The sequence below is a fragment of the Nilaparvata lugens genome, chromosome 4 (assembly GCF_014356525.2).
Source record: "Nilaparvata lugens isolate BPH chromosome 4, ASM1435652v1, whole genome shotgun sequence".
Classification (NCBI taxonomy): Eukaryota; Metazoa; Arthropoda; class Insecta; order Hemiptera; family Delphacidae; genus Nilaparvata; species Nilaparvata lugens.
In genome coordinates, this window is record NC_052507.1 from 16,656,799 (window position 1) to 16,670,702 (window position 13,904).

Below are 13,904 nucleotides of genomic sequence, written 5' to 3' on the forward strand. Positions count from 1 at the left end.
ACCCCCTGGAACATTATACTAAAGTGCCACTTTTTCGCTCTGGGAAGGAAAAAACAGAAAAACTCTCTAGAGCGTAAAAGTAACTCCATTTAAATAACATGGGGAGCATCTCTATTTTAAAAACTTACATTTGAAATAGATTAGAAGGTTTAATCTCAGATGAGGAAGCATATAGAGTAGTCATTAAATCAACTAAATTCAATACCGTCCTCAACCAGACATTTGATCAATATATGAAATATATGTTTGTATGCTAAATTTATTAAAAACTTCATATCAGTACACTATGAAAATGTATCAATATTTTTTTATATTCCAAGTTATTTAAAATACCAACCAACGGATATTCCTCATTAACTAATCAAATTTGAAACGGGAGCTTCATCATAGTTGTAGTTGAGTCGGCCATTGTTACAACTTTTGCCGACAGAAAGCGCATAGTGCTGTCGGCAGTGAACTCTTACAAGCCAGCTGTTCACTTTTTAGGTTATGTTGTAACACATTGTTACTGGTCACGTAGGGTTTTAAAAATTATTTTATTTGCAGTTATTATAAAAATGTAGGTGGAGGAAAAAAATGTTGTGTATATTACGAGTGAAAAATGCTTATTCTCCCTCAGGGAAATTGTTGCCCTCGGCTTCGCCTCGGGCATCAATCTTCCCCTTCAGGGAGAAAAAGTGGCTTTTTTCACTCTCGATGTACAAATAACTATTTAGAATTATTGGAAGTGTTTTCTATCCAGCTTATAAATATTAAGCTGCGTGCAGATATACGCGCCTCCAACCCGCTCCGCGCACGCTCCGCACTCGTTCCGCCATCGCTCTGCAATCGCTCCGCCCCCGCTACGCAGTCGCTCCGATCATGAACGTTAAGGAAGATGTTAGCTCTTCTCGTGTTCCACTCTTGCTCCCCGGTCGATCATCAATCGAGTCGCTCTGCTCGAGTGACGTTCGGTTGCGGAGCAGAGCGAAAGTCTGTACGCACCTTAAGCCTATCGCTCATAGGCCATCTATCATTCTCTCTGGTTGATCAATGGACATGTCGCAAATAAAAACCGATCATCAATATACAATGGTAGTTACTCTCTTACTAATTCTTGGTGACTTTTCCAGTTCCTACCTTTAGGTGAAAGATTGATATCTCCCATGTAGAAAGGCCCTTGTCTGGTCACAATCTCATGAACAATTATGGCAAACGAATAAACATCCCCTTTCTGCGATCCTTCTGGAGGAGGATGTCTCATCCTTAATAGTTCTGGAGCGGTCCACAGAAGTTCTGGAAGAAATCATTAATCAATATTATTACACATCCTCTACAATGAAACATGAGAGCACATTTTCTCGAGACATTTCTTGTTCTTGCACTAGAATTAATATAGAAATAGAATATAGAGCATATAAATTACTACTGTTCTAAAGAAGAAAATACCTACAACATTATAAGCAACATGAACTAATATAATAAAATTTGCTTTTTGTGTAGTTGAGAAGTTGATCATCATCATCATCATCCATCATGGACTAGGCTTGTAAAGCCTGTTCCGGTGTCCACCGCTTCCTCGGTCTTCCGACGTTGAGAAGTTGATATTGTGGTAATTATTCATATTAATCATACTGATAAAGACCGATTCCAGTTATTACACCATTGTCAATCTCTGATAAACAAAAACTTAATTCATATTCACTAAAATAAACTAAAACTAAGAGTTTTAGTTCATCAGAGATTGACAATGGTGTAATAACCGAAACCGGTCTTTCTAAGTATCAATGAATCTGTGGTTTTTTGACAATTTCTTAGTTTTTTTCATTTAATAATAGAATTTGATTGTTTTATTTGATAGTATAGTTCTGTAATACTGTTCAAAAATGACCGAGAGTTGTTGACAACAGTATTTTTTTTTTCATTTTAAATTAAAAAGGGACGATTTTTCCAGTTGACTATATAGACAGACAGACAAAAGATATTTATTTCAAAAAAATGCACTTTACATACAAAGTAATAATCTTATGTACTCATTATCAATATAAAACAACAACAAAGAATAAAATCAACCTCATGAATACAGTATAAACTATAGTATATCCACATCTATAGTTTATATTTTTGATTCCATTCATTCTCAATTCGTACAAAAATAATAATAAAAATTAACGTGAATATATCCATTGATTTATAGTAAAAATAAACGTGAATACATCCATTGATTTATAGTGAATAGATTCAGCTCTCCACATATCTACAAAAAATGTATGAAGCCTTACGTTCATTAGAATAAATAATGTTCAGTTTCCTATATATTCAAGGATTGAAGGTGGATTATTATCATTGCCATTGTACGGATGCAGCTTCAGAAAAGCTTTGTGTAAATTACAAACCAGCAAGATGCTCTCACACCTCTGAAATCTCAAATCGTTTCGTCTTCGAACATATTCAAATGAGCAGTATAAATTGGGTTATTACATCTGTATCCCGCGACAATAGCGAATCGTCTATTCAGCTCAACTCCTTGCAAAGTTGAACAAAGGCTCCAACTCTGCTTGTAACTTCGGCCATTAAACAATTATACAAATAGGATTTAGACGGTGAAGTCTGCAGTGTGCTGATTTGAGAATCGAATACTCGGAAGATTCTAACTTCGAGAGAGCAAATCCACTCCTATCAATCTGAGTACCTTCCCCGATAATGTTGTGGAATCGTGTTGATTGAGTCACGTGAAACATGTTTACGAAGCATGCTCACCGTAACAGAATCATTTGTAGGATTGGTTTTTTGCTAATTGAATTTTTAAAATGCAATGAATGTTGATTAAACTCAATCCATCTACTCAGTTTCAATCAATTACTTAATTGACCTCAATCAATTATCATTTGGTTATCTGTATGGTCAAAAAATAATAACTTTCATTTGCAACTTGGAAATGAGAGATAGGAGATTAAAACTGAAGATTTTTAGAGTAATGATGAGTTGAAAATAATTGGGAAGAGAAATCTGTTGTCCCAATATGATTGAATAAAATTATAATATCAGTTTAAAATGATGAATAATAGTAATTTTTTATACAGTTGAAATCCTTATAATGTGAACCATATCCAGCAAAGAGTAAGTCCAAAGTAAATTCTGAAAACTCTAGGAAAAGTATACACACAAGATCTACAAATTTCACAAAGCTTCACGAAGTCTACACAATCCATAATTGCAGTGATTTTCCATCGATTTGAATCATTCAGATTCCGAAGGAGGAAACATAAATAAATTATACTGGAATATCGGTTCCATGTGATGTGGAAGGAATCTTTGATCACTATAGTATCTACAGTATTCCAAATTTATATTTCGAGAAACGTATTTCAATGCGTTTCAGAGGAGATGAGTTAATGACAAATTGAATTGCTCATGATTGTCATTAATACGGATTCAATGGAGTGTTTTTCGATGCATATATTTCAAGATTACTTGCACATTTTGTCACAGTGGAGTAATAATTGGAATTATGGTAATTGAACAGAAGTTCTATTATTTTTGTTGAAATATAATATTGGCTGACAACATGATTGCTGTGTGAACTGCAAATCCGTCATCACAGGGAACTATTCCCACTGAAAAGGATCGGGTGAGAGACTCCGAACTCGAAATTTAAATCTGGAATCATGGTTCCCTTATTTTGAAAAAAGTTATATCAAGCTTATGAGATTTTTGAGTACCTAGCTAGAGAGAATCAGTGATATGAAGTATTTCTTTTTCCATCAATGAATTTGAAGATTCCAACAGCATAACCACTAAATAGTGTTTATCTACAGATTTCTCCACAGACTTGGGTTTCGTAACTGGGGAGTTTTAGATTCAGGTTCATAATGACGAAGAAGGCAATTGAATTTCATAACTCATGACTTTTCCGTCCCATTCGCTGAGTCGAAGGAGCATGCTAGGCCTCCATTTGGATTTCATCAGATAAAGTGCCGAGCAAAGAAAGTATCTCTCCTGGGTAAAATCCACGCCAGCTCGGCTACTGGACCATTTACTTACTTTTCTCCGCAGTAAGTAACGTAGAGAGGAAATGACAGAGAAAAAAATAAAAGAGAAAGATATTGCGAGAGAGAAGAAAGCAAACATGTGCGTGTCATCTTGTCTTGAAGATAAAGTCTCGTTCTCTTGTTCAGAGATGCGCTTTTCTAAGTACAGTTGAATTTTGGAATTATTTATTGGCGATTCGAAAGAATCATTCAAATGATATTATGAAATTTGAGTTTATGAGTGATGGAGTTGTGGTGAATTTGAGAAACAAGAATTGTACACCTGAAATATTGACATACCATTATAATGGAGAAGCTTCATAACTTTTCTAGATTAAGTTTAAGTTGAATAAATGAACAATTTTCATGAGTGAATAAAATTGAGAAATACGTAATGGATTTCAACAAGGGATCCAATTTCGCATTATTACTAAATGCCATGGGGAACAATGATGATACTGTGTTCTTATCTGTGTTAGAAGATTGTCAGGGGTTTACTGATGTGTGAAATAGCCAATATTGTATATTTCCAGTGTAAATTCTCCTTGAGGTAATTGTATTTGTGTTTTGATGATGGGATGATGGGGTACATCGTACAATAATTACTAGGTTAGAATAGCACAGGTGCGATTGCAAATTGTGTACAATTCAATCAACGCAGACAATCTTCAATCATAAGTGAAAATATAAATCTGAGTACCCTTATCATTTCGTCACGACATGTTTCGGCTACTAATGCCATTTTCATGACTTGAAAGTGGCATTATAGTAGCCGGAACATGTCGTAACGAAATAATTTTAAAATTGTACTCAGATTTGAATTTTTATTTATATTCAAAAGTAGGACTAAAGAAAATAAGACAATCTTCAATTATTTTTTGCTTTAACACAAATAAACATGTGAAATTATGAGCAAGGTAATAATTAACCGACAATCATTGTGAGGTTACTATGGTGAAAGTTATCAGTTTGTCCTGAATTATTGATAAGAAGTAACAGAAATATTCATACAGGACACCTCATAAATCTAGATTAAACCTTATACTCACTTCTCACATACTAACTCATTCAGTCATCATCATGTGCTAGAAATTTTGGTCCATAATGTATAATAGATTAGCCTCTAGGATGTGAGCACACAGAGAGCGGTTAATGTGTGTAAATTGATAGATATCTGTGTAAATTGAATTTCAATATACTTATGCGAACTCTTACTCACGAACAGACCGACAGGTCCATGTGAGTACAGTTTCAATTATTTTGTGAAATAGTTTAAACATAGATATGATTTTCTTTAAATTAGTACATTTACTTATGTTTTATAAGTCTTTTTTTTGTGAAACAATAAATCAATTCAATTCAATTCAATGCTCAGAGTGGTCTTGTGTTTTGATGATGGGATGATGGGGTCTTGGGAGGATATTAGATAATAATAATTATGTAATATCCATTATCCAAGTGAACAGTCATAATATCTATAATACCTTTCTAAACCTCAGGAATTTGGAACGCCTTACACTCTCTGTGTGCATCAATCACACTTATAATTATATTAGTATTATAAGTATATAATTTATATTATATATTATAACTATTGGTTTGTGTTTGATTCCACTTAATTTTCATCACACACCCTGTGCCCTACTTGCTCAACTAATTTCAGCCAGCAGACTCTTTCTAGACAGGCTAATAAACTCCCCAAATTAGTTGCTACTCACTTCGCCAGAATGCGTAGGAGTCGCTCTGGTCACCAGCGTCGTCCGATTCGCGGAGAGTGCGCAGACCAAAGTCGGCGATTTTCAGCACAAATCGCGAGTCAACAACGCAGTTGGACGATTTCAGGGAGCCGTGCGATCTAATATCGCTACTATGAAGGAAGCACATACCCTAGAAGAGAAAAATAAATATTTTCATCGAAAGAATGCATGAGAATTGAGAGGAATAATACAAGAAATGCATAATGTGATATGCAAATTTAATATAAATAAAAAAGAAGTTGAATATACTGTCATAATATTTACAAGCAAATTATAATCTGAAATTATGATGAGTATGAAATGAAAATAATAGCTTTGGATATTACTCCAATCAATAAACGAATCGGTGTTAATGAGTTACAGCAGAGAATATGGAATGTAACATTGAATACCCTCTGATTTACAAGAGCTACTGGAAATGAGTAGAATGTAGTAAGATGCTTACTGATACAAGAAAATTCAACGAAGTAACGGTATTATTGATATGAGAGCTTGCTCTAAGTTCATGTTGAATGTATTCGAATATCCAAAATAACTCATTCAAGAACAGTTCTAAGAAATACAGGTTGATTATAAAAGGACTTTTCAACTTTGAAAGCACATAAATATTTATTGTCATCACTTACAGAATTGAGAAATGCGTCATTTTGTTACAAAAAACTTCAAGTTTAAGGTATGGGTGTTATTTTGGTGCTATTTGGTGTTATTTTATGTGACAGCCGTTGTTGAAGGTGCGTACAGATATACGCGCCTTGAACATGAGCAATTCACTTTTAATCAGCTGATTATATCTGTATTTTTACAGGAACGGTAAGATACAGATATAAAAAGCTTGTCATCAGCTGATTAAAAGTGAATTGCTCATGTTCGCGGCGCGTAAATCTGCACGCACCTTATTACAACATACATCCCACAAATAATCGGTTTCTTGCCAAACTTGTACTAGCATATCAGGCGTAACTTGTACAACCACAGCAATCCGAATGTGATCCGATTTCAGAGATCATTACGATTGTCTGGTGGAGGCGCAACATGAACCTTATCCTTAATGAAACCTGACAAATAGAAATCCATCGGTTTCAAGTAGGTGTTAAATCCGTTGAGCGAGGAGGCCATGCAATTGGCCCTGCATGGTAAATCCAGTGAATTTGAAAGCAATTGTCTAGAAAATCCCGAACTTCTCTGCATAAATGAGCTGGTGCACAGTCATGCTGAAAGTAGAAGGGCACTTGTTCATCTTGTTCAGCATGACAGTGCACCACCTCATTTCCACGGAGAAGTTCGGGATTTTCTAGACATTCACCTTAAACTTCGCTGGATTATTGGCCACCTCGCTCACCGGATTCAACACCGATGGATTTCTAACTGTTGGGTTCGTTAAGGATGAGGTTTATGTTCCGCCTCTACTGGACAATCTTAATGACCTCCGAAATCAGATCACATTCGGATCGTTGCGGTTGCACAAGTTACGCCTGATATGCTGGTACGAGTGTGGCAAGGAATCGATTATCGGTGGGATGTATGTTGCATTACCAACAGCTGTCACATCGGAACAAAATAACACCCACACCTTAAACTTGGAGTCTTTTGTAACAAAATGACACCTTTCCCAATTCTGTATGTGATTACAATAAAACATTTATGTGCTTTCAAAGTTGTAAAATCCTTTTATAATAACCCTGTATAATTTATAACATGAAATATAATCCTTCCAAAATATCATCACACTTTGATGAGCTGCTGAACAGTTGATCAGATCAACAGAATCCTTATATCCTACTAAAACTATTTTCTTGTTATTTGTGAAATAATATGAGAACTGAATTACAATAAAATAGTAAATTACTATGAAAAACTGAATCCAAAATCATGATTTCTTGATTATTATATATTCACTGTTGGCTTTTTATGAATTCATTTAGAATAATATTTCACTAGATGGTTATGCTTGAAAATAATGAAGGACCTGGATTTAGTGTCGCAGTTTAAAGCGACAGTAATGTTTGGAAAAAGTATCGTTTGTGCCTGAATGCACTTTTCCAGATGAGCACCAGACCTCCAGCCTGTATTTGCTTCTAATCAGTGAGAAACCTTTCAATTGAAAATCTAAACCTTGAAGGAAGACGACGACATCTCAGTTTATAATATATTATGAGTTGAAGAAACTGTATCGATTGGAACTTGACTCTGGATTTATAATAACCTTGACAATGTCGTGCATGAGACTGTATCTGAACATCCAGTCCAACTTGATCTGTTCATTCTCTAGGATGTCCTGTAGACTTCCTTTGGGACAGTACTCAGTGACTAGACAGCAGTCCGGTGGATCTATGCATGCTCCATAGAATCGTACCAAATGATCGTGATGGAGATCTTTCATCTGAAATCACAAAAAACAAGTGTACATTGTATAATAATGAAATCATTTGAATAGAAACCAACATTGATGAGATAAGTCCAACAAATGGATAGAAAAATAAAAATCTCAGTACCCTTTTTTAATTATTTAATCACAACATGTTTTGGACATTGATGCCATTTTCATGTCCGAAACATGTTGTGATTGGATAATTCAAAAAGGGTACTGAGATTTTTATTTTTCTTCCCATTTCTATAAAAAGTAGCCCTATTAATACAGAAAAGAGATAAGTCTAACAAAGTATGGAACACGAGAATATATAGGTACCATTGAACTATACAAAATGAGATTATTATAAATGAAACTATTCAAAATGAGACTATTATAAATGAGGTTATAATTCTTCCAATTTGGTTATACAACACAGCACTAGGGAAAACTACAACTCTGATGTGTTGGCGTATTGTTGCTAAATTGATGGGAACACCATATAATCAATCATCGACCTTCCCTTGGTTCGATTCCCTTTTCGTTTGTTCTTTCCACCCTAGACTCTTAGCATATCAATTGAGAACTACAGACTGAAGACAAATGTTGACATGGACATCATCCAGGATGACAAAAATCTAATTTAGGTTGAAAAATATTTTATCATGACAATTTTGATAATGTTTTTCTTCTTCTTCTTCTTCTTCTTCTTCTTCTTCTTCTTCTTCTTCTTCTTCTTCTTCTTCTTACAATCAAGGATTAGGCTATAGCCTGTTCCGACCCATATTCAGCTGCTATTTACGATTAGTTATGTGTCATAATATTTTATTTTTTGGTAATGAAAAATAGTAATTAGCTATTAGATGAATTGTATCTTCTCATTTCATTCTAACGTTCTTCATGAGAGTATCAGATTCATTCATAGTATTATGTTGTGTGAGTCACACATCGTATCATAGTGTGTCCGTTCTAGTGCTGAACGCAGACTATGTTCGACCTCTATCATTATATACTTATCATTATTATACTTAATTTGCTATGTAATGCTTCATGTGAGTTCTTATTGGAAGAAAGTGGTGAAGACTGGACAACCAAAACTTGATTCTAAAATGAGAAAAGACGCAAACGTGAACTGGGCTCGAGAGTATTCATGTATGACAGTACAAGTTACTATTATAACAATTGTTGTGGGCAGATTATTAGGATAAGAATACTGTAAGGAAAAGAGACATGGGCAACACTGTGAAAACTGAGTGAATATAAAACATTTTCCACCATGAATGAAAGAAAGCTCATAACCAAAATTCAAGAGTGAAAATGTAATTGGGAAAGTTGAGTCCATCAAGTTAAATTACATCGTAGGCAGAGGGAGTGAGGGGGAAGAGCCTCTCAATGGAGTTACCAGTAGTTGAAGTGGAAAAGAAGGAGGAAGTTTTATTCGGGACTCATCATATTTGAACGAGAAGCATGTTGTAACAACAAGGGATGACGTGAAGCAGCTTACCAACTGCTTCAACTTCAACTTCATCAGACTGTCGAATCGTTCAAGTTCAACAAACATGAACAACTATAACGTCATTAACACTTTTTTTATTGGAGGAACACCAAATTTCCTCATTCAACACTGTATTCCTGTTCTTCACATGGAAATAGAGAAATGAATAATATTAAACAAGCATGATCTTACAATCATGAATCAATAATCATCTATTGTTATCTCTTTTTTTTCCTACTGATTGTGTGAATTCCATTTTCAAATGTTTTAGATAGCATATGAACAGTTCTGAATGATTCTTATAAGCTTAGGCCTTTCTGAAAACTTGGTTTCCTGATTATCTTCTTCAGATGAACATAATGTCACGATTTGTAAATATCCAATATCTAATTGTGTTTCATCTGTTAGTATTTCACTGCTAAATTTATTGTGCAATAATTGTGAATGCTATCTTGATCTTAAAATACAAGTTTAGTGTTATCAGAATCGATTTCACAGTATTTATAACGCCTTTCATATTTTTAAATTATATAAGTCTCATAAAATAATATGTTAAATTGACCTACTAGTTATGGATGTTTTTTACTTCATCACACTATGAGGAACTTGTTCATTTTTTCTATACATTATTCCTTAATATTTCCTCATTATTATTGTATGATATTCCTTTCGATAAATTGCTAAATTTTCTCCGGAACACATTATTCAATTCGATTTTTTCTATCTCCCAATTCTCTAGATCCAATATTCTACTTGTTTTCAATCATAATTATAATCATTCTGAGTCTTTTCTTCGTATGGTGATCTTTCTTGAAACTCAAATGTTTTGATCCCTAGAACTTCATGGGTTTGGTAGAATGTATAGTCTTATCAGTGTATTATTATGTGTTACTTTTTTGGTGGGAACCAACAGCTCAAGATTCAGTTTAAACTTAGATTGGACACAGATATGAACATTAATATATATTCTGTATAATTATATAGATCTAGCAACTGGTCAAACACACAAAATTCATCTACTCTTTATTGAGATATTCTCAACTATTTAATATATTCGACCATCCTCTGTTGTTATCATCTATTTTTTTCAGAATGAACATGAAATGCTGAGAACGCAATAGATGTCGAGATTGGCACGTCAGTTCCAGTCATGTCAGCGACAATGAAATAAACTGAAATTTCACTTATTGCGGTCAAATAAACAAACGTACGAGGATTGCGGGCAGTGAGCGGTGGAGCCTTTTCCAATGACGCTTCAAACAATAGTGACAAATTCATGTTCCAATCATTTGACAGTTCTAAAAAATTCTACTATCCATTTTAAAGTTGAATGTTCTGAGGATTCAAATCCACATCACTAGATATGTGGAATTTAAATATCAACTTCAAATTCAAAAATCTGGTTCGTAATATGAATGGACGGGATTTGAATCAGCATCATGAAAAACATTTTATCAAACATGAGGAGAGCGCATTATTCTGTTGAGATAATGACAATGTTTCAGAAATTATACAACATAAATGCATGCAGTGGCTCACCCTTTTCAGTTCCAATAAGAGAGGCCTTGTCAAGTCTATCCTCGACTTGTCTAGAGCCTTGATTGCCACTTTGTTTCCCTGGAACAAAAAATGCAAATTCCATTTGAAACTTTCTCACATTTGAAGCATATTATAATATTTTGGATTATGACGTATTATAAGTTTCGGATATGGGTTTGAAATACATACGGTAATCTATAAACTTAAACTTATGTGTAAGGAAGTGTCATTGGGTAATTCGACATGGCAAAACATTCTGGAGGATCTCTCCATTAATAAAAGCAATGAATAAATAAATACATGGATTTTGAATTGGACTGACTTGATTACCACACATTCATTGAATCGATTTCAGAAATACTGGTTTTGGTTGTTACATAATTTTCAATCTCTAGTTAACTGAAAGCTTAAACATTGATGAGCAGAATATATCAATGAGTGAAGATTCACTATTGGCAGTTGACTGTTGACCAATGAAAGTTGAGCTTGACTGTCATTGGCCGAGACTAAACACGCCAAAGTATTTCAAATATGGTCATGAGAACCGTTGAACAAAAACACTAGTAACTATCAGCCAAAGGAACAGTGTAACAAATCTCGACAATTTGAACTGGTTTTCATTTTCATATGGATATCCACTAAATCAACACAGTAAGATATGGGTTTTATTGAAGCCAATGTTTTCAATATTGGCTGGCTCCCTATATGAACAATTCTCACTGAATCAATATTGAAAACAGCTATTAATGACATAGATAACGAGATATAATTCTTATAGAGTGATGTAATTTGGAATAATAATAAACGATGACTTCAAATTTTCCACATTATTATATATCCTAACTTCACAGATTTAATTACAATCTCAAACGGATAATCATTCATGCTTAGAATAAAAAATTAAAATGAACGTTAAATTACATGCACAACAAAGTCATCTCAGAATTGCTGCAATTTCATAATATTATAAGCTACCAAATTAATTTTCTCGAAAAGACTCCATGAAGTATTGAATTGAGAAAAATACTATCAAGTGGATAATAACAATATCTTATGATTCCTTTCTATGCCTGATATAAATAACAGCATTATTCGCGATAAATCGGAAAGTTGTAATATAAGAATTTATATTCAATAGTAAGTCAAATCATGGAGATAAGAGAGTATGAGCTATCTTTTCCTTTTTGATAAAATGTATTCATACAGGCCTCTATTTATATTAGACCTCTTTCACATGGCAGAATCATGTCTTCTGCAGATATTCGAGCTTAAAAAATTCTTGAGAAGAACAGAAGAAAGCCACATCAGTTCATTATGATACTCCATCTTCTTCTTCTTCTTCTTCTAGTGCGTCTCATATCGGACTTTCGCTATTAGCACATACGCTATGTGGATGATACTCCATGCACACTACTTTTTGCTCTAGCATCTCAAATTCAGGAATGAAAGCAGATAGTGTCGCTCTACACATGACACAGTGGTCAGGACACTAAAATAAAATGTTCTGCTCTTTACACTGAACCATATTAGCGAGCACCAGCAATTCAAACATGGTTATGCAGCATCCGAGTGAGGCAGTAGAGGAGATTCATTTGAGAGAGAAGAGATATGAAAGAGACAGATAGATGGAGAGTGAATGTGTGGAGGCGAGAGAAATAGAGAAGAGTAAATGGATTAGCGAGAATGTTGTGGTTTTTACAAGCCTGGTTGGTGGCGACCTGATAAAATGGCGAATTCCACCGCTGACGCGGTAGCGTGAGATTTTCATTGTGTGAAATTTCAGTAGAGCTAGCAGATGTTGGATATATGTTTACTAAGCGGGATGATGAAGGGGGAGGGTTGGTCGTTCCTGACCGTATTTATAAATTTTGAGATTGTCGTTTACAGAGCCGCGACAGTTGAAAAATTCGGCATCAAATTCTCTCACACTTCTGAAAACTAGAATATTCCATGAATTAATGTACTGTGTGGATATACATCTGAATTTATTCAAATAATATTGATAAACATCTATCTATGATATTTTCATTTAAAATCCTCGAATCACATCATGTGAGTTTGATTTAGAGGGAATGTATGATTCAAAATGAATTGAATAAGAAATATCGTCATGATATACTGAAAATTGTAAGAAATGATGTGTAGTGATAATTAAGTGTAATATTCAACTATAATTTATGGTATCTTAATTCTTCTAAATTCAAAATTTCTAGCATATATGTTTTTGGACGAAAATTGAACTTGAACTTCTTACAGTAGAATCATAGCCTATTTTTTTGAACATTTCATTATCAAAATTTGGGAATGGAATAGTTTTGGGCCAAGCATGTTGTTACTTTCCAATCATATTATGATTGGTGATTGTATACACAAATAAATAAATAAATAAGAAATACTTCGGGGTTATCTTCATGATTAGATATAAATTGGATTCATGATAGCTTCCACCGTTCTGCCAATCTTCGACAAGAAGAAGATTGCAAAGTGCCTGAAACTAGGAATAAGATATGATTCTGTCATGGAATATATTGCCATATGAAGCTTCATGACATCTCCCAAGAGCAAGGAGAATGAAATAATATATTCATTGAAATGAGTTGGGACTTCAGAAGTGAGCGAAATGTATCGATGTGATTCTCTGAATAAGAATGTCTAATATGTGGTAGAATGAGATCTCGGATGGTTCTATCATGTTCATTTTCTCATTCCGGCTTGTTTTTCTTATCATCTTCTTGATAGTAATCTCCTCACTATCT

The 13,904-nt window shown here is 34.1% G+C and overlaps 1 protein-coding gene across 5 annotated transcripts in view; it reads right to left on the reverse strand.

Annotated features, from left to right (window-relative positions):
- The window catches only part of LOC111048211 (atrial natriuretic peptide receptor 1), a 448,703-nt gene that overhangs the window by 102,719 nt on the left and 332,080 nt on the right, over positions 1-13,904 (reverse strand). For all 5 annotated transcript variants that reach the window (XM_039426765.1, XM_039426764.1, XM_039426768.1 and 2 more), the window contains 4 exons: positions 11,149-11,226; positions 7,971-8,147; positions 5,729-5,897; positions 1,120-1,275 (listed from right to left, as the gene is read on the reverse strand). In XM_039426765.1, coding sequence (XP_039282699.1) covers positions 1,120-1,275; positions 5,729-5,897; positions 7,971-8,147; positions 11,149-11,226 — 580 coding nt within the window. The remainder of the gene's footprint in view (positions 1-1,119; positions 1,276-5,728; positions 5,898-7,970; positions 8,148-11,148; positions 11,227-13,904) is intronic.